The 22220-nt window shown below is 39.2% G+C and overlaps 1 protein-coding gene across 6 annotated transcripts in view; it reads right to left on the bottom strand.

The window, feature by feature from the left end:
* EPHA6 (EPH receptor A6) overlaps nucleotides 1-22220 on the bottom strand; it is a 524480-nt gene that overhangs the window by 123672 nt on the left and 378588 nt on the right. For all 6 annotated transcript variants that reach the window (XM_067466657.1, XM_067466658.1, XM_060770613.2 and 3 more), the window contains 3 exons: nucleotides 20357-20427; nucleotides 15739-15864; nucleotides 4602-4787 (listed from right to left, as the gene is read on the bottom strand). In XM_067466657.1, coding sequence (XP_067322758.1) covers nucleotides 4602-4787; nucleotides 15739-15864; nucleotides 20357-20427 — 383 coding nt within the window. The remainder of the gene's footprint in view (nucleotides 1-4601; nucleotides 4788-15738; nucleotides 15865-20356; nucleotides 20428-22220) is intronic.

The following is a 22220-nucleotide window of genomic DNA, read 5'->3' as shown; positions in this document are numbered from 1 at the left end:
TTATTCAACTAAAATTATTTGCCCTATAAACCAATAACCCATTTTAGATAATATACCATAAGATAATTTACAGCATACAAACACTATGACTAAGGAAAGACTACTAATGCACAATTATGCATTTGCTCTTCACCAAAACCCTATAGCACTATACTGGATATAACACATACAAATACACCCACACAGAGACTTGCTGATCAAAATAGCCATTACAATGCAACCAAGCCAGCAACTGCCAGATAATTATTTACAGCTACAAAAAATAAATATTGTAATGAACTGAAATCCTTCTGTAGTTGCAGATAAGAAGCACTTTTTAATAGAACAATCAGAAAATGTAAGCAATTATGTAATTTCTCTATTTTTTATTTGTATCATCTCCTATCTACTGTAAAGACTACCTTAGCTAATATGCACATGTAGAAAATATATTTATAATGCCCAAATCATAAATTCTCAAGATGCATATATGGGCCCTTCCACACAGCCCTATATTCCAGAATATCAAGGCAGAAAATCCCACAATATCTGCTTTGAACTGGGGCACATCCAGACAGATGATGTTCTGGGCAACCCGCAATTAATTCGCCTCAAACCAGGAAAACCCTGGTTTGTGATGAATTAATTAGATAGTGGATTTATTCCGTGCCTTCTTGGAAGGTGTGGGATAAACCCACTACTAAATTAGCCTGCAAAACTAATCCCAACCCCCTCCCCCAAAGCCCTAAAACTATCTTTAAAAGTAAAGAAAACTTATCTGGCCTCCAGTAGAGTGTTGCTGGAGCTCTCCCAGCATGCAGAAATGACGTGCCGGGGGGGGGGGGGGGTAGAGGAAAATTGCTCTCTCCCACTCTCCTGGCATGTCATTTCTATGTGCCAGGAAAGCTTCGGTAACACTGTACTGGAGACCAGGTAAATTTTCCTTAATTTTAAAAGGGGTTTTAGGGCTTTATGTGTGTGTGTGTGTGGGGGGGGGGGGGGATTTGAATCTCCAGGTGTTCTCCCAGGCCAGTCCTGAAGAACATCTGGACACCCACCCCAGAAAGCACACGCTTTCTGGGGTTTGTGTGGCTAGATGTCCAGGAACATCTGCGTATTTTAAAGGCAGATGCTCTTGGGATAAAGGGCTGTGTGGATGCGCCCTGAGTTATGAGTCTACACTCAGAAAATGTGCGATTTTTGGCCTTGATATTTTGGGGTATAGGACTGTGTGGAAAGGCCCCATGTTACAAGAAAGAAGACCTCAATTTTTTCATCATTTTAGTTACTGATTTAATCCTGAAATATGGTTAAGTAGAAACAAGATTCAGTTTTGTGACGCTTCTGTTACAGGGAAATGTTTGAAACTTGAGAGACATACTTTAGTTTCAAAACATTTTGTTATGTACCACACAATTTCAAGCTAATGTTGAAAAAAGTGACACAAAGATTTACTATGCAGGGATTCTTCACAATGTCACCTTTTGTATATATAAGTAAACCAGTGGCTGTCAGCCTGTGGGTCCCCAGGTGTTTTGGCCTACAACTCCCAGAAATCCCAGCCAGTTTACCAGCTGTTAAGATTTCTAGGTGTTGGAGGCCAAAACATCTGGGGACACACAGGTTGAGAACCACAGATATAGACGTACAATGCAGGTATTCTTCTGTGCCTCTATATCTCAGATACTTGATACCCAGTCTTTTTCTTTATAAGAAGAAAACCAAAATCCAAATATGAGAGAAAGAAGTCTCCAGCAATTTTTGCCAGTTAAGTAATTTTTTGAGATAGCATTGGGACAATTATTTGTCCAATGTTATTTTTGAGCAACAAAGTTCCAGTTTTAGGAGGTTGACTCTATTTAGGGGAAATCAAACACTGTTGCAAATGGCATGGGATTGTATTGGTTTCAAGAAAACACCTAACCTAATCAATTAATCTTCACTGATCATTTAGTTCAGTTTCACACTTGTATTGAAGAAAGTGGTTTCATTGTGCAGTTGATTACATAGGAAATCTTGGAATCGGTTTGAAAGCCAGATGGTAATTACCTAAACCACAGAGTATGGATGCACAACAATGGCTTTCTTTTGTGTGCTTTTGTGAAGTTTTGTTGTCTGGCTACCACATTTTGAAGCTAGCTTCAAATGGCATTAAATGGTCAGTGCAGATGGGGCCTTAATTCCATTGAAGCAATGGTTAAATGAAGATTCAGCATTTAGTTGGGATTCCCTATAGAAATTAGGCCATAATTTTAATTTCTCTGGTTTTATTTTCTCGGTATCCTTTTTGGCTCTAGCTGTTTCTGTGCAAAATACTTAATACCGAGTACGCAAATCTTCCTTTGGATGAGAACCATTTTAGTACCCTGCAGTATGCTGGAATTCTTATTGTGGCTAGAAAATGACTAACATGTTTATTTTATTTTTCTTAATGAAAGAGGCTAAATTTATCATCACTGTGCTCTAATTATTAGTCAAAGAAAGCATATACTAGAGATCATATTTTCATGTAAACAAGCATTCAAAAATTATTTTCTATCCCTACTACACTTGACACTACCAGGAAAACTAATAAACAGCAGAGGAAACCCAGAAGCAGTAACCTACAGTTTCCAAAAGTTCAGCCATGATGCATTCATTCAGTATTTATATGATGAAAGGGAGCATTAACATTTCCACAGTAAGATTTAGGACAAGGGTGCAGAAAGACTGAATTGCTTGTAGGTTGTGAGCATCTGTGTCTGGAGAACTCTATTAATTCTCCAAACACAGATGGAGTTACTTAGAACATCACATTGAGTAATAATGTTCTCAGATGGCTCACTAGCTGGATTAGCATCCAAGCATCCCAATAATATTTGTCATTTAAAAATGATTGGAAAGCATTCTTTTCTTTGAGCAATGCTACTGGGATGCAGTTTCAAAATTGTGTATTTGGTAGATGAAATCTTAATAAGAACAGACTTTGTTCTGATTTGGAATTGGGCTTGGCTATGCAAGCTGTTTTCTAGAAAACCAGAAATAGCTTGTTTTTCACCATCTCTACCTCATTTTTTTAGTTCTGAAATATGCACCCTGGTAGACTTTCAATGCCTTTTTGTGAAGTCTGTTTACCAGTTGAAGTTACATGGATCCATCCCTATGCTCTTTATACCATGCATTCTCTTATACAAAAGAAAGGCTGAAAATTTAGTTGAAGTACCTAAAATTCCCATGAAGAAAGCCAATAGAAATAAAAATGCCAAAGGATGGAGCAAGATGGATGGGATACAATAGCTCAGATACATATGTATTTTAGTTGGAGAAAACAGTACTCAGTAATACTTCTAAGCATTGTGAGCAGGAGAAGATTGTATAATCTGAGACAGATGCTACCAAATGTGGTAGTATCACACTGCTGTTCATGTTATTACATAATAACATGAGTTACAGCTTTCTGTGCATCTGTTTTTGCCACTTGTATTACAGCAGGAGTACTTTTTACTTTATAATCCAGAATAGGCTATAGTTATAAAAGAAGGTCTTAATCATACTGCAGTGATCTGAGAACATATTTTTCTCATACTGTCAACACTTCCATTTACAGAAACCTTAAAATATAGTAATGAACATAAGGAGGAATTGCAAACTATCAGACTCGATGAGATAGTGAGAGTAAGGATCTTGTCGGGAAAACATTATCTCCACTGTATAAGCCTTAAAATTAAATTGATAACTAGCCTTAGCAGATTTTTTTCTACACATGTATGGTTTATCATATGTCTTTAAAAGCTGTCTGCTAACCTCTCCATCTCTATTTGCACAGCCTCCAAAGAAACAGTAGTTTGAAAGTACAAGGGATCTCTTTTGTCTGAGTTGGCATTGTGAGCTTCGTGAAGAGACACTAATAAAGGAGGTATATTTTTACACATACTTTTCTGAATTATTTGTCATATTAATTCATTTTATGTGTAATGTACAATTAATTAGTTGACTTCCTGTTGTATAACACGCTAGTGCCATTTTAAGCAGCTGTCTAGTTTGCAACAGAGTCTATGACATTGGCCTGAGGTTACTCACAGCCCTCAGCTTCCTCATTTCAAAAGTACTGTACAGGGTATGTCCGTAAAATTGGCTTTTCTTCCCCAACTTGAGCTCTTACAAAAGAAATACTAAAAATGTATATTTGAGGATGCTTGCCATAGATGCAGGCGAAACGTCAGGAGAAATGCCTCTAGAACATGGCCATATAGCCTGAAAAAACCCACAAGAACTGAGTGATTCCAGCCATGAAAGCCTTCGACAATACAAAAATGTATATTGTTGTGCACTTATCTTTACAAAGCCAATAGTATGGATTTTACACAGTTGAATTCATAATCAAGATTGTTGCCCCAACTGAGAGGAGTTCATCTCTGCCAAATTAATATTTAGTACTTGGGTTGAAGTTCAAGCACAGTTATTGAAACTATACAAAGCACCTTTTTGTATGCACTGTTCCCTATAAAGCAGCACACATATGCTAAAATTTCATGGACATTTGGGCTGTTCTTACTGGATTAGGACAAACAAACAAAAATACAAGAATAACTTTGGAACAAGAATGTAAAAAAAGAGCAAGCAAAATGTTCTGACTGACTTACTTTTTGTCACAACTCCTTCAAGGCGGATAATATTTGGATGGTCAAACTGTCCCATGATGCTAGCTTCTCGAAGGAAATCCCGGCGCTGCCTATCCACATATCCACCTTTCAAAGTTTTTATGGCTACAGGAATCTCCCTTTTCCCCGGTGTTTTCAAGCGACCACTGCATACTTCTCCAAATTCACCTCAAATTGAAAACAAGATTGTTAGCACACTACATAGCTATGAGAATGTAAACATTTTATAACAAATGTTCCTGTACTAATACCTGTATAGGCAATCATGCTTCTGGCCAAAGGATTCCTCTAACTATCCCATGAAATCTATTCGTTTACTCTTAAATTCTACTAATTATAACATGGGAATTAATAGGAATGGAAATTTCTGATCAGTGACATATGGGGACAAGAGGACAAATCATACATATACAATTTAAATCAGTGCTTAAAGTGTAGTGGAATTTTTCCCAAGGTTACCGAACACTTGCTGTTCAAAGTCTATTTGAGTATGAATCCATTTCACTTCAAGACTAATCCAAAGACAGTAAAGACACAATTGCCATAATGATGCATTCACATTGTTTTGGAGTGATATGATAAAAATAATTTAGACAAGGTATTATCTCAGTAGATCTAGTTTGATTTGGGATATTTGTGTGGATGACTTCAGGAAAAATAATCAGAATGCTACAAAAAAGTGTGCAGTAAGTTGGATTCAAATAACTGACGGCCATAAAAATGATCATAGTTTCCTCAACTGCAAGGAGACATCTGATCTTATGGAACATAGGGTTTCTTAAAACATATAATAGTCAAAGTAGCATTCTACAGTGATAAAGGAATTTATCATGTTTCAAAGTGATAAATTTTCAAAGTCACATTATAGTCGGCACAGGTAAATAAAATAGCTTTTATCTAAATTGAACGAGTGAATCAGTGGCTGAATCAACATGGATATTTTTAGCTTAGATAAGAGGTAGACAATGCATGGGCTCCAGATTTTATTGGATTGCAACTCATGTCATCCTTTCTAATGGATATATTGACAAGGACTGCTTATAGTTAAAATCCAACAACAGCTAGAGCAGTGGTTCTCAACTTTCCTAATGCTGTGGCCCCTTAATACAGTTCCTCATGTTGCAGTGACTCTCAACCATAAAATTATTTTTGTTGCTACTTCATAACTATAATTTTGCTACTGTTATGAATTGTAATGTAAATACCTGATGTGCAGGATGTATTTTCAGTCACTGCAGCAAATTTGGCACAAAGACCTGATACGCCCAATTTTGAATAATGGGGCAGGGTGCAGGGGATTATTTTTGGAAGTTGTAGTTGCTGGGATTTATAGTTCACTTGCAATCAAAGAGTATTCTGAATTCCACCAATGATGCAATTGAAGCTAACTTGGCACACAGAACTCCCATGACCAACAAAAAAAAAAAAAATAGAAGAGTTTGGTGGGCATTGATCTTGAGTTTTGGAGTTGTAATTCCCTATATCCAGAGAGCACTGTGGACTCAAACAATGATGGATCTGGACCAAATTTGGCACAAATACTCAATATGCCAAAATGTGAACACTGGTGGAGAAAATAGACCTTGACATTTGGGAGTTGTAGTTGCTGAGATTTATAGTTCACCTACAATCAAAGAGCATTCTGAACCACACCAAAGATAGAATTGGGCCAAACTTCCCATGCAGAATTCCCATGACCAACAGAAAATTCTGTGCTTTTTGATGGTCTTTGGTGACCCCTCTGACACCACCTCACGAACCCCCCCCCCCCAGGAATTCCGCCCCCCAGGTTGAGAAACACTGCTCTAGAAGATCACTGTGTGCTCTCTTCTGTCCTAGACTCAAAAAACTATGGCTTCAGACATTTATATACAGAAAACTTATATAAATTGTAATGGACTGTTCTTTTGAGGTTAAGGCTGAAGACCTATTTAATTAGAAAGGACCCAAGTCTACACAACTGTGTTAGGATTATGGTAATTTTCAGGTCCTATCCCAAGGAAGATCTCTGATGCTGAGTAACTGCTTCTCTCAGTCTAACCTTTATTCAACAGAATCCTCCCATAGGTTTTATCATCCTTTACTTGGAAGATTCTAGCACTCCCTACAAATAGGCGAGAAGGAAGAGAAATTACAAGGAGCAAAGCAGGATTATTGGGAGACATGCACAGCTGTTGACACAAGGAATATTTGGAAAAACTCCAATGGCATTGATGTGCTATGATAGACACAGTGAAAGCTATCAAAAGTTTAGTAGTCTAGAATGTGATATTTTTCTCTTTTTATAATCACAACAGATTTTAGTAGCACAAGTGCCAAAAAACCTCTTTCCAGACAGCAAACAATATAACTGATTTCACCTTTAGCCATCACTGATATTTAACTACCACTTATTGACACCAAATTTTGTTGTGGCTGTTAAAAAGATATAAAAGATAATCCTGATATTTCACCAAGTGAGTCATCATGAATTATTTTCATTATAAGTTTTCTCCATGCCGCTACTTCACTTTAATCAGTCTTTTCTGCCCGCAAGGAGCAAAAGGTTTCACATTATCAGCAGCATATTTAGCTGATACAGCTATAAAATATCACTGTATTAATTCCTGAGGTAAATAACATCTCTGGTGGCAGGCATTTTATCCTAAAGTGCAATTATTAATTCCCTTTGCTAGAGGTAAGTTGTGTTTAAATACATGTATGAATAAAACTTCACCACAGAAATGTATCTCATGGCATATAATGGATGCAGAAGATAAAATACTTTGTTGATCCCTTAAGCAAGATTTCTTTATTTTAGAATAATCTCTCTGAATCTAGTAAAGACAGACATTAATAAGGGAGTGCTCAGCACTGCCCAATTTGTATTTATACTTGGAAATAGTGGTAATATAAAAGCATAAAATAGTGCTTTTATACAGTGTGGTGTAGAGATTTTAGCATTACATTATAACTCTAAGGACCATGGTTCAAATCCTTAGCATAGGCTATCATAATAGGCCAAGTATGATTGCCTTCCAAGTGTAGGGTCTTGCTGGAGGCTCTGTAGGTGACTGTAGAGACCTAATCTTGATCCATATATTATTTTACAGTGAGGACATTGAATTCCAGATGAAAGACAATCCTGACAAGGATGGCTTGACGTGCCTTTCTCTTGACACGTTTCTCCCTTTCACCCTCCATTCATGCCTCTTGGAATTCCACAGCACTGTTGGTAATAGCTGGCCTCCAGTTAGAACCCTTGAGGGCCAGGGCTTCCTGGTTCTCAGAGTCTATGCCACAGTTTTAAGGTTAGCTTTAAGCCCATCTTCAAATTTAAGCCCATCTTCAAATCTTTTTTGCTGTCTACCAACATTCCTTACATGTCCATGGAAACCCACTGGGTGACGTTGGGCAAGTCACATTCTCAGCCTCAGAGGAAGGCAATAACAACCCTCATCTGAACAAAGTTTGCTATAAAATCCTAGGATAAGTTCATCATAGATTCTCCTTGGAAACAACCCGAAGACACAGAACAAAAACTTATTCTTGCCTTTTTTCTTGTTTTGTGTTCATATAATCTTTTCTTCTTTTCTTTCTGGCCCAGTTCAGTGCATATCCTTAATTCTTTCACCCACTGCCCAGCACACATAAAAGGTTGGAAGACAGCTATATTGTAATCTGGGAGAATTGTTTTATTTTTTCTGCATACAGTGTGAAATAAAAAATTCAAAGTAGTAAAGTTTTTTTTTTAAAAAAAACTTGAAGGTATGTGTGTGTGAGAGAGAGCTTTCTTTTATAGTGACCATACATCACCTTCATCTGGTGGCAATACATTACTTCTTTTAGAAAAGATAATGAACATCTAATACCAGAAAGTAACTGATGATGCAAGTGAAAAAGAGAAATGGCACAGGAGGCTTTTCTTGGGATCAGAAAATCAAAAGTGTAGGGTCCACCAAACTATAATAAGAAATATCTTTCATATCAAAGTCTTTAAATCATGTGAACATGAACATGGTACAAATATTCCATGTGTGGGATCTGGGTGTTTTTCAAGTTCAATTTGAATTTGGATTAAAATGGTGAGTGTAACATTGGGGCAGTTCTACACACACTCTTTATCCTGGCGCAAATCAAATTGTCAAATTCTGGATTGGCCCGGGGATGGTTTTGACCTTTTGCTCCCAGGACACTGCAGAGGTGGTAAACCCTGTTTAGTGCTAATGGAAGGCCATCATACTGTCCCCCCTACCATTCTTTTTTCATGCAATGTTTATTGTAAATGTATGAAGAATGCGGAAGGGTACAAGAGGGGATATAGAACGGGCATTTTTAACATCTTACATCTTCTTCCATTGTTATCTAATACATAAAAGGTTTCTATGAAGTTAAAAAAGAAAAGGGGAAAAAGAACATTTCTTTACTAATCTGAAACAGGAGGACAGAAAAGCATGTGTGCAGTGCTTTGAAACAAAGAATCATAGAATCAAAGAGTTGGAAGAGACCTCATGGGCCATCCAGTCCAACCCCCTGCCAAGAAGCAGGAATATTGCATTCAAATCACCCCTGACAAATGGCCATCCAGCCTCTGCTTAAAAGCTTCCAAAGAAGGAGCCTCCACCACACTCCGGGGCAGAGAGTTCCACTGCTGAACGGCTCTCACAGTCAGGAAGTTCTTCCTAATGTTCAGATGGAATCTCCTCTCTTGTAGTTTGAAGCCATTGTTCCGCGTCCTAGTCTCCAAGGAAGCAGAAAACAAGCTTGCTCCCTCCTCCCTGTGGCTTCCTCTCACATATTTATACATGGCTATCATATCTCCTCTCAGCCTTCTCTTCTTCAGGCTAAACATGCCCAGTTCCCTAAGCCGCTCCTCATAGGGCTTGTTCTCCAGACCCTTGATCATTTTAGTCGCCCTCCTCTGGACACATTCCAGCTTGTCAATATCTCTCTTGAATTGTGGTGCCCAGAATTGGACACAATATTCCAGATGTGGTCTAACCAAAGCAGAATAGAGGGGTAGCATTACTTCCTTAGATCTAGACACTATGCTCCTATTGATGCAGGCCAAAATCCCATTGGCTTTTTTTGCCGCCACATCACATTGTTGGCTCATGTTTAACTTGTTGTCCACGAGGACTCCAAGATCTTTTTCACACGTACTGCTCTCGAGCCAGGCGTCACCCATTCTGTATCTTTGCATTTCATTTTTTCTGCCAAAGTGGAGTATCTTGCATTTGTCACTGTTGAACTTCATTTTATTAGTTTTGGCCCATCTCTCTAATCTGTCAAGATCGTTTTGAATTCTGCTCCTGTCCTCTGGACTATTGGCTATCCCTCCCAATTTGGTGTCGTCTGCAAACTTGATGATCATGCCTTCTAGCCCTTCATCTAAGTCATTAATAAAGATGTTGAACAGGACCGGGCCGAGGACGGAACCCTGCGGCACTCCACTTGTCACTTCTTTCCAAGATGAAGAGGAAGCATTAGTGAGCACTCTCTGTGTTCGTCCACTTAACCAATTACAGATCCACCTCACCGTAGTTTTGCCTAGCACACATTGGACTAGTTTCCTTGCCAGAAGGTCATGGGGGACCTTGTCGAAGGCCTTACTGAAATCCAGGTACGCTACATCCATGGCATTCCCTGCATCTACCCAGCTTGTAGCTCTATCGAAGAAGGAGATCAGATTAGTCTGGCATGACTTGTTTTTGATAAATCCATGTTGACTATTAGCGATGACTGCATTTGTTTCTAAGTGTTTGCAGACCGCTTCCTTAACAATCTTTTCCAGAATCTTGCCCGGTATTGACGTGAGGCTGACCGGACAGTAGTTGTTTGGGTCGTCCTTTTTTCCCTTCTTGAAGATTGGGACCACATTGGCCCTCCTCCAATCTGCTGGAACTTCTCCCGTTCTCCAAGAACTCTCAAAGATGGTTGCCAATGGTTCCGAAATGACTTCCGCTAGTTCCTTCAATACTCTGGGGTGTAGTTGATCTGGCCCTGGGGACTTGAACTCATTAAGAGCGGCCAGGTATTCCTGGACGACTTCTTTCCCAATTTGGGGTTGGATGTCCTCCAATCCCTCATCCACTCCATCTTGCTGAGGTTGAAGACTCTCTTTTTGTGAGAAGACCGAGGCAAAGAAGGCATTAAGTAGTTCTGCCTTTTCCCTATCCCCTGTCAGCATTACCCCATCTTCTCCTCAAAGAGGTCCTATCGCCTCCTTGTTTTTCCTTTTTCTACTGACATAAGAATAGAAGCCCTTTTTATTGTTTTTAATGTCCCTGGCAAGTCTGAGCTCGTTTTTTGCTTTAGCCTTGCGGACCTTTTTCCTACAGGTGTTGGCTATTTGTTTGAATTCTTCTTTGGTGATTTCTCCCTTTTTCCACTTCTTGTGCATGTCTCTTTTGTGTCTTAGCACAGTTAGAAGTTCTTTGGACATCCATTCTGGCTTCTTTGCACTTGTCCTATTTTTTCTCTTTGTTGGCACGGTTTGCAATTGCGCCTTGAGTATTTCACTCTTGAGAAATTCCCATCCATCCGTAACTCCCTTGTCTTTTAGTATCTGTGTCCACGGAATGCTGCTCAGCGTTTCCTTCATTTTTTGGAAATCAGCTCTCCTAAAGTCCAAAATGCGGGTTTGACTTGTCTTAGTTTTGGCCTTCCTTTGTACCTCAAATTGCAGGAGCACATGGTCACTTGCCCCTAAGGATCCTACCACTTCGACCGCATCGATCAGGTCCTCCGCATTTGTTAGGATGAGATCAAGAGTAGCCAATCCCCTTGTTGCCTCTTCTACCTTCTGGACCATGAAATTGTCTGCAAGGCAAGCGAGGAATTTGTTGGACCTTGTACTCTTGGCCGAGTTTGTTTTCCAGCAAATATCGGGATAGTTGAAATCGCCCATGACTACTACATCTCTTCTCTGTGCCTGTTTGGTCAACTGTTGGCAGAAGACTTCATCAAGTTCTTCCTCCTGGCTTGGGGGTCTGTAGTAGACGCCTACAACAACATCTTTTTGAGTCCCAGTTCCCTTGATTCTTATCCAGATGATTTCAAGCTGGTTTCCCAGATTGCTGTCTTGAATCTCTTCTGCAGCATAAGAGTTTTTGACATATAAGGCTACTCCGCCTCCTCTCCCCTTTGTTCGGTTTCTGTAAAAGAGGTTATACCCCTCGATATCTACATTCCAGCGATAGGAGTCATCCCACCAGGTTTCAGTGATCCCTATGATATCATATTTGTGGTGCTGTGCTAAAAGTTGGAGTTCGTCTTGTTTATTTCCCATGCTCTGTGCATTAGTGTAAAGACATGTGAGCCCCTGAGATCTTCCCTTGAGGTGTTTAATTGGGATTATTGTGCTTTTGGTACTTGGTCCTTGTTGTGTTTGTGCAGCCCTCCGTTTAGCCTTCTGGCGATTCCCAGACATTATGGGTAAAGTAGTGTTCGCAAGGCTGTTGTCCCCCTCCCCCGGTGGACCTAGTTTAAAGTGCGTCTAATGAGGTTTGTGAGTCTGTGAGCAAAAAGGTGTTTTCCTACTTGTGTGAGATGCACCCCATCCCTTGCCAGTAGGCCATCCTCCTGGAAAAGCAGGCCATGGTCGAGGAAGCCAAAGCGTTCCTCCTGACACCATTTTCTAAGCCAGTCATTGACCTGTACTATTTTTCTGGCTCTTGTGGGTCCATGTCTTACAACAGGGAGGAGGGATGAAAAGACCACCTGTACATTACATTCTTTTAGCTTTGCTCCTAGAGCTCGAAAATCATTTGTGATCTTTTGAAACGTATGCCTTGCAGTATCATTGGTTCCTACATGAATCAACATGAGGGGAGGACGGTGATAGGGCTTGAGGAGCCTGGTGAGCCTCTGAGTGATATGGTGTATTTTTGCCCCCGGTAGGCAGCATATTTCTCGAGCCATCCCATCTGGTCTGGAAATGACAGCTTCCGTTCCTCTAAGGAGGGAGTCGCCTACTACCAAGACCTGTTTACTTTCGGGAATGACAGGGCCCCTTTTGTGCAATGTAGTGTGTAGGTCTCCAGAAAAGTGATCCTGTTGGTGTGAATTGTGTAGGTGAAAAGTGTTGTCCTCCTCCTCGACATCCCCGGTGCATTCGTCAAGGACAATCCATTGAGATTCGTCCAAGAGCCTATGGTTCTCCTGTATGTGTTCCTGTTGCACCTGGTCTATGGTTGGGGATGGTACACCTGCACGATTGTGCAAGTGTGAATGTTGTGAAGTGTTGTCCCAGTCAGGGCTATCCCCTGCACACTGATCAAGGATGAGCCACTGATCAGTATCTAAGCCATTCTGGTGATAGAAAAGTTGAGAAATAGAAAATAGAAAGCCTGAAGTAATGCTTCCTACCCTATATCTGCTGTCTTCTTCATAATAAAAAAATCTATTATTTTTGTCATCAAACTTCTCTCTGGTAAATTAAGTTTCCAGGATCCCTTGGATATCATTGGGGAGCCTATTGTTCTTGTCACTAACTTCTCGATTTTTTTCTTTGTTGTACCTACATCCCTGTACTACTAATTCTCCCTCGATAATATAGAAAACCCAATATTTTCATTTTCTCTTCTTCTTATAAATTGTCAATGAAAGGCTGCCATTTTTGTTGTAGTGGCAGCTTGCAGGCGTGATATGCGTCCATCGCCTGGAGTGGCATTGATCAGAGCACAAGAGGAATCAGAGAAAGGGGGAACGAGAGGGTGATTCCACATCTCCTACCTCCTATATTGCTTTGGTGCCTGACCTATGTCACTACAGGCTTTAAGTGATGGATATCAGCCATGTCCATGGAAAGTTTTTCAAGATATTTCTCACTGCATAACTCCAGGAATGCACAGTGGCAATTATATTTCAGCTAGTTCCAGAAATCAAGTATACACTTAAAGTTTCTCCAGCTTATGCAATCTTCTGAGTTAAAAAAGATTTCTTCATGTATATGTAAACTTTCCTCCCTGTTTGGTAACAGAACCAGTAGACGAATAGTCACTACAATGCAAAATGTAATTTGTTTTGTGATATGATACTGGATGAGAAATATCCTACAGATTATGAACTGACATATGAAAAGGAAAAAAAGAACTGATCTGTTTTCAAGTGCTTCTTTATCCAATGAAGTAACTCCAACTCGATTTAATAAAACAATGTAAGGTAAGTTCCTTAAAACAATGTAAGGTTTACATGTGTTTTCTCTTTAATTTTTTTTGTTATCTACACCAGTGAGGAAATAGCATGTCTTTTTGATGACACTCAATTGTGTTATGTACTTCAAGTGTGTTTTAGTTCAAGATCTAGATATAGTATCTAAGCTTAACATCTCAGTATAATTTTCATTATGTGTCTAGGGGATTAGGTTACCCTGTTGGCAATGAAATTATTGTAATATAGATAGGGCATGACCATCCTAATAGTTGGGCAAAAATGTCATTATGGAAGCTTCTCCCATGTAAACCATTCTTCTTTTTCTTATATTTCTGAGAGAAAACCAATCCCTTTCCACAAGTTCACAAGAGTTAATGATGTTCAGCTTGTATTAATAACAACTGCAATTAAGAACAGTGTTTTATGAAAAATGTAAAGACACCTTTATGGAGGAAAGACAGGTTACTAATGTAACAAATAAATACGCTTACGTATATAACATATTATTTGTTGTGTGTCTTCATGTTGTTTCCAACTTATGGTAAACCTATGGCATTCCTACATTTTTTTTGCAAAATTTGTTCACAAGAAATATGCCTCGTTTTTCTCTGAGGCTGAGACAGCATGACTTGCCCATGGTCACCCATCCCAGTGGGTCTTCATGGCTGCATGGGCATTTGAATCCTGATCTCTAAAACTGTGGTTCAATGTTCTAAGCACTGGAACAATGAACTACAGTTTTATAATATTATAATGACAAAATATCAAGGAAACAAAATAATGAAAATGTTGCTCCAGAATAGGGCCCCCTGGTGGCACAGTGGGTTAAACCACTGAGCTGCTGAACTTGCTGACCAAAAGGTTGGCAGTTTGAGTCTGGGGAGTGGGGTGAGCCCCTGTTGTTAGGCCCAGCTTCTGCCAACCTAGCAGTTTGAAAACATGCAACTGGGAGTAGATCAATAGGTACTGCTTCTGCAGGAAGGTAATGACATCTATGCACTCATGCTGGCCACATGACCTTGGAGTTGTCTAAGGCCAGTGCTAGCCTTTCAGCCTAGAAATGGAGCTGAGCACCCCACACCCCCAGAGCCGGACACAACTAGACTTAATGTCAGGGGAAACCTTTACTTTACTAATGGGCAAACACCAAGGAAAGAAAATAATGAAAATGTTGCTTCAGAATACATCCTAACCTACATCTTGTAGAGGTTTCATTCAGAACCCATTCAGAACCCAGAGTTACATTTAATCAGCTAACTAGAAGATGTGACCTATTGCAGCAACTTAGCATAAATGAGAGCTGGACCTTAGGGAAGGCTGAGCGAAGGAAGATAGATGCTTTTGAACTGTGGTGTTGGAGGAAAGTTCTGAGAGTGCCTTGGACTGCGAGAAGATCCAACCAGTCCATCCTCCAGGAAATAAAGCCCGACTGCTCACTGGAGGGAAGGATACTAGAGACAACGTTGAAGTACTTTGGCCACATCATGAGGAGACAGCAAAGCCTAGAGAAGACAATTATGCTGGGGAAAGTGGAAGGCAAAAGGAAGAGGGGCCGACCAAGGGCAAGATGGATGGATGGCATCCTTGAAGTGACTGGACTGACCTTGAAGGAGCTGGGGGTGGTGACGGCCAACAGGGAGCTCTGGCGTGGGCTGATCCATGAGGTCACGAAGAGTCGGAGATGACTGAACGAATGAACAACAACAGCATAAATGAAAATAACTATTCTTACTGTATTTTCCCCTAGAACTCTCAGCCATATCCACCAATGGAAGTTACATAGATAAAGCTTAGCTGGATTCTATTTTGTTCAATTGTGTACACCTATCAATGAATCCATGGACTTATTAACATATGTATAGATATATACAGAAGTATGTAAAGACTCAAAAGCTATAGTCAAATATTAGGTTTTCATGAAGGTTTTGACAGATTTTTTTAAAAAATTAGTCATTCTTGCAAACAACAGTGATGTAATTTTTACCTGCTCCAATAACTCTCTCAATACGTATTCGTGATGGATCTATCTCCTTAGCAAATTCATGAACAGCAAGCGATGGATCTTCATATGTGTCTGGATCAATATATGTTTTGGTTCCAGGGTATCGCACTGTAACATAGAAAGATAATTTCCCCATTTGACAAAAATGATTCATGCAAAATAAAAAATAAAATAAAATTGAACTATTAGAAAATGCTACTGTTATAACTGTTATAATGATTGTTCAACAAACTTTCTTCAAAAAGAGAGTTTTGTGCCAGGTACCCTGGCAACAGCACTTTTGGAGAAAGAGTGTATTTAGTATTAGTTTATAAATAGTTGCAGTTAACTAATTATCACAGCTTGTCTGTATTGCATAACGAGGAGTGGATGGTCAGCCTCTTTCCTTACTCAGGCAATAATTTAAAGGTAGCAAAAATACTACCTGTTTCCCTATTCTGAGCCATCCAGTATAGGAAAGGATGGTTTAAACATCTCATGTCTGTGATCATGTAGATAAGTTTTGAAATATGCTGCGGATCCAGCCCCTAGTTTGAACATAATTGGTGAAGAGGTCAATCTTGAAATCTCCTTCCATGAACTATGAAGGAATGAGGAAAATGTGGGCAACAGGTTATATGAAGACCCCCAATGTTGTTTTTAAGCATATTTTAATTCTGTTGTTTTTAGAAGGAGCTGACCAATGAGTCATTTTCTGTTGAAAATGATTGTTCTGAGTCTCATGTGACTTTGGAAGGTCCCAGGAAAGGCCCAAAATAAGTTGAAATTGTCCCACCCATTTGACAGCCTGAAGAAGAGAAGGCTGAAAGGAAACATGATAGCCATGTGCAAATATGTGAGGGGAAGTCATAGGGAGAAGGGAACAAGCTTGTTTTCTGCTGCCCTGGAGACTAGGACGCGGAACAATGGCTTCAAACTACAAGAAAAGAGATTCCATCTGAACATTAGGAAGAACTTCTTGACTGTGCGAACTGTTTAACAGTTGAACTCTCTGCCCCGGAATGTGGTGGAGGGTCCTTCTTTGGAGGGTTTTATACTGAGGCTGGATGGCCATCTGTCGGGGATGCTTTGAATGCAGTTTCCCTGCTTCTTGGCAGGGGGTTGGACTGGATGGCCCATGAGATTTCTTCCAACTTATGATTCTATGATTTTATAATGTTGGGATACATTTTTTGTGTTTTTAAAAATATGGGTGAAGTAATGGTAGTGAGTGGCCATCCAAGATCACTTGAAAGGCACACAGAGGCCCATAGCTCATCTCTGATCACACAACCTATTCGTGCTATCAAAGATAGTGTCCCTTTTTCTAATCTTAAGAAGAGGCAGACAGTGATCCTGCTTTTTGTTCATGAATTGTCTTGCTAGTTAAAAAGTGTATGTAAATTTTATAACTTTCCAAAAAACGTAGGTAAAAAGGAGGACGGGAGGGGGAGAAAAAAATGTGGCAGCACCTTTATAAGACTAACTGGTTTTCAATTCCCACCATGAAATAAAGAGACCAGACACAGGAAAATGGATATAAGGGCAATTTTCTGATCTATGTATTAATAAGAACTTCTAGACTAACCTGTGAATAAAAACACCGTTAAGGGGAATTAATCTGCAAGACATGACTTTTTGTGTATTAGCCACCTAGTGAGAACTATTCCTTTGGACACCAAAGATCCTGAAGGCCACCCAAAATTATTTGGCTGCACCTCTCCGTTGATCATAACTGGAAGGCCACCCTGAGGATGCTCCCTCCCAAACCTCATTGTTTTGAAGAGTGAGAACCCCATTCCAACCCCAAGGGTACTCCTTTTTCAGGCCACTGCCCCTCCAAACATATAGGAACTGTTTTGGAACTCAACCCTTCAACCCCCAAAGGGGTGGGGGGATGCCACAGTGCCTACAGGACTATTTCATCTTTACCATGCCATAGAACCTGTTTAAATGACTCAAGGAAATCTATTTAAATGACTCCACCCTAAGCCAATTACCACACCAATCTGAAACAATGTGGAGTTTCTTTTACTTTTACCTGAAGCATCCTCAGTTTATACTGAACCTTCTTCCTTATCTCCAAGCTGCCCCACATCTCTGTTCTATGGATGGGAATGGGGCTGGAATGTTTGCTGCTAGGGAAAATTATAAATTGATTCATCTGCTGAAGTCTCAATTCTAAGTTCGCTGATATATGTTTTAAAACTCTGGAAGAGCTGACACTGAATACATTTTCTTTGTGGAAACAATTCCACTATGAAAATGAAAAGGATTTTTTTTTAAAAAAATAAACAAGTGTGATAGGATTCTCAGCAGGCAGAAGTTGGAACTTCAGAGAAAATCACATAATGAGGAACAGGTGGAAATGTACAAAAATATCGTCAGAGTTGATAAAAAGACAAACACTTTCATTTTGAAGTCTACAAAGATGTTCGAAATTGTTTTCTTTCCTAAGATAAACATATTGGAATAAACATAGATTAAAAAATAAAACCTGACAAAAGTTCTTAGATCTTTGGAATGCTTTTTGGTGTATGTATATAGAAAAGTTGCTATGTTTGTTTACTTGATATAATATACATGCATACTTGTCTGAGCAGAAGGTGCCCCAGTTTTTCAGTGCTGGAGGAAATTGTGTAGAGTTTATGGCACTTCTCTCAACTTTGAGGTGGAGGTAACTGCTCTTGTTCATAACTGTCTGTAAACAAATCTAAGGACTTGTTTAAACCAAGCCTATAACCCAAAATGGACCAGAAGTCGAACCTGGATGTACAGACAATGTCCAAGGACTTCTGGTAACCCAGGCTGAATTAGTTTAGCCCAGCAGTAAACAAAGTTGAGAATCTTCCAGAGTTTTGCAAGGCCGAATCAGTTTCAGCCCAACTGGACAATCTGGACTCCTCCCCTGGTATGGCCGTAGATTGGGGATAGAGCATCTGAGCAGCTTTGTGGCTCTAGGGCTAGTTTAGAGCATTCCTGCTCCAGGTTGGCCCTGAATTTTTGGGTAGGTGTGGATAAGTGATTGTATATGCACATTAATTTGGTTCATGCTAGATATGATTAAAATATGAACCTTAGAGGACAGCAAGTCCCTTCTATCAGCCAAAATCAGGAAATATACAAGAGTTAATCTTCAGTTACTCTAGAAATTTTAGTCAAAATCTATCTCAAAAATCTGGATCAATCTACCCATAGGTCAGTGTGAGTGTAGTATCTTAACTCTTAAGAATTATCGCCTTCTTGATGAGAGTGGAAAAAGGCAAAGGCTCAGACCATCTTGGAAGATCCTAAAAGAAGCACCAACCCTTTACTCCTTCCATTATGGCAGATCTTCTAACTGTGGATTGCGTGGTTTTATACTGATAATATTTTATAATGTTTTGATGTATTTAATTTTGATTTTAATTGTAATGTATTTTAACTTTATATTGTTATGAAGGCATTGAATTATTGCTTATCTGTAAGCTGCCTTGAATCCCCTCTCTAGGGTAGAGAAAGGCAGGATATGATGGCACACCAGGAAGATCTAAAGAAAAACCTAAATGTGTCTGGCTATTTTCCCAGTGACCATCGGTATGCCCTAAATTACTATAATGTCCCCAAAAATGATACTCTACAGACAAGACTGAATTAACCAAATTGAGTTTACTGAATAAACAGGGTGAAATAAAACAAGGTACAAAGGTGTGAATCTGAGGTAAAAAACATCTATAATTTCTATGAGGTAAATATAACTATTAACTATTCTTTATTACATGTATAATCTATGAACTCTAACACATGTATGGCCATTAACTCTGGGTCAAGTATTATCTATTCTTTATAACATTTACAAATCTATAATCTAAGGGGCATATATATCTGAACTATATAATCTATAAACTTTGGCAAATACAACTATTAACTATAGGGGAATGTATAACTATAAACTATCTATAAGGCAAATACAAACTATCTATCTATAAACTCTAAGGCAAATACAAACTATCTATGAACTCTCTATCTATAGGGCAAATATGTATTATAAACTTTAAGGCAAATACGTGATTAGGATGGCCTGTTCAAATTGCTAGGCCAGACCAGACACTATCTGGCAACTGTCAACAAGCTAAGACTAACAAAGAATGGGAAACGAAGTTCTATAACCAGCCCATTCTGGCTCTGAGTCAGAATGGGCTGCACCAACCGAACCCGGCCTCTAGGGGGAACCTAAGCTCTCCCCTAAACTTGGTAAAATGGAACAGTCCAACTGAGAAATAAACAGGCCGAGACATCACACAGGATATAAATATAGTAAATAAATAATAAATTTTCTGAATGCCTGGGAGAGGTCATGGTGATGGAGGTGCCTGACCCTAAGTTGGCTTTGGTGCCTTCCCCATTCTGTGGGATGACCCTCAGCTTATCCATGGGTCATATCAAAATTCATAACTTTGGCCCCCAAAACTGCTTTCGACTTGCATATGAGGTTGACATATACATGAGTATATATATGAAACAGATAGATATAAAATGAGAAAACATATAGATATGGTAGCTTTATAGTCAATGGAGAATATATATAAATACAAGGGTTAATTCTCGGTTAAGTATGAATATCACATATTGCTTTACTTACAGTGTCCATTTTGCAAATGAGCTCTTCGTTTTTCTTCAGATTTCATTTTTGCCTTTATATACCATTGGCACCTTGAAAAAAAAAAGAACACCATTTCACTTTTTTAAATGCCACAGAATTAATAATATTGAATATACATGATGATTGCTTTTGGTCCAGCATTTTAATTTAGGTAAATTTCAGGTAACAGAAAAGGGCAACAAGAAAACCAGCAAGCAACAAAACAAGGACTGGAATCGTGTTAGTTAGTCTCAAGTAGTGTGGACCTACACAATTAGGTTTTGAATAGTGAGTGGACACATAGATAAATTCCATTGATTTAATAGGCCTACTTTAGTCAAGACTAACAACAGGTTTCAGGTTAAAAAGTTTGTTAGCAATGAAACAAAAAATACTCTTCAGGTGCTTTGTACTAATGAGCATTAAATGTTTAAATGATGTTCTGAATCTATCCAGCTAACTATTTACAGAGATGGCAGTCTCTAAACTTGCCCTAACGCCCAAAATGGAATCAAAAACCATTTTTAAGGCCAAATATATAGATCATTAAAATTCCTTCTAGTTTAGTGCAAGCTGCACATGTAAAACTCAGTACTTCTGCTCACCCAATCTATAGAAGCTTGCTGGAAAAAAAAAAGAGTATGCTTCATTCAAACTTGTGTGTGAAATGTAGGCCACCCGCATCCTTTGACTCTTATTTCCATATGGTTGCTACAAAACTGCTCTGGAGAAAATTGATATTTCCCTTTCATGTAAATTCTAAAGAAGAAGGAATCTTCCCAAGATGCACATTTATAAGCTCCATGGCAGCTTAGAGACATGTCCACAGACTCTCGGCATCTAAAACTCTGATTCTCCATCTGTTCAATTCATCCCTGCCAATGACATACCCTACTTTTGTGTTCTTACATACACAATATTTTTCATACAGTCATTACACTGACAGTTGGCCCTTTGTATTTGCTGGGATTTGGTTCCAGGGCAGCTTGTGGATACCAAAACCTATGCATGCCCAAGTACAATTATATACAATTTCTTTTATAAAATGGCTAAATGAAGGGTTTCTTTTTGGAATCTTTTGGGAAGGGGGATATTTTAAAACCTTGGATGGTTGAATTTCCAACTTATGGTGACCCTGTCATGGGTTTTCTTGACAAAATGTGTTCAGAGGGATTTAGCATTGCCTTTCTCTGAGAATGAGTAAATGGGCCTTTCCAAGACCATCCAGTGACTTTCCATGGTGGTGTTGAACTCCAGGCCAGGAAACACCTCTGTACTTAATCACCACACTCCAATCCAAGTTAAATCAGCAAAGCAGTTTATTAAAGATTATATGTATATGTAGCAAAAATAGTAAAAACTTCAAAATCTATATGTATAAAATAATCCACAAGGTTCAAGGCACAAGAGTAATCCAAAATCCCAAAGCAACAGGACACTGAACACAGGAATACAAGAAAACCAGGAAGTACAAGGCAGCATAGAATTCAATGTAAAAATCCAGGAACAATTCCTCAAACTTGGAAGCATGAAACAGGAGCAAAGACATGGAACTAGAATTCACTCAGAAAGCTTGACTAAGACTTGGCAAGAGCTGTTGCCTCAATTATCAACATTGAACAGACTAGCTGGAAAATCCCTCCGACCTCTCCAACATACACATGAAACAATGCCTTCTCCCATGACTTTCTGATACAGATCTCTTCTCTAACAAGCACTGTGACCTTCAGAGATTCTGTTGAGCTGCATGAAGTTTATGAAAACCGAGTCTCCTATCAACCAGCTCAAACTTCTGAACTTGTCTCCCTAGAGAACGTCTCTTCTGCACCATCTCGGCACCTCTCTGACCTTCACTAACTGCTGG

Source organism: Anolis sagrei, chromosome 3 (genome assembly GCF_037176765.1).
Source record: "Anolis sagrei isolate rAnoSag1 chromosome 3, rAnoSag1.mat, whole genome shotgun sequence".
Lineage (NCBI taxonomy): Eukaryota > Metazoa > Chordata > Lepidosauria > Squamata > Dactyloidae > Anolis > Anolis sagrei.
The sequence above is the reverse complement of the archived record's forward strand: the minus strand, read 5'-3'. Positions and strand labels throughout refer to the sequence as shown.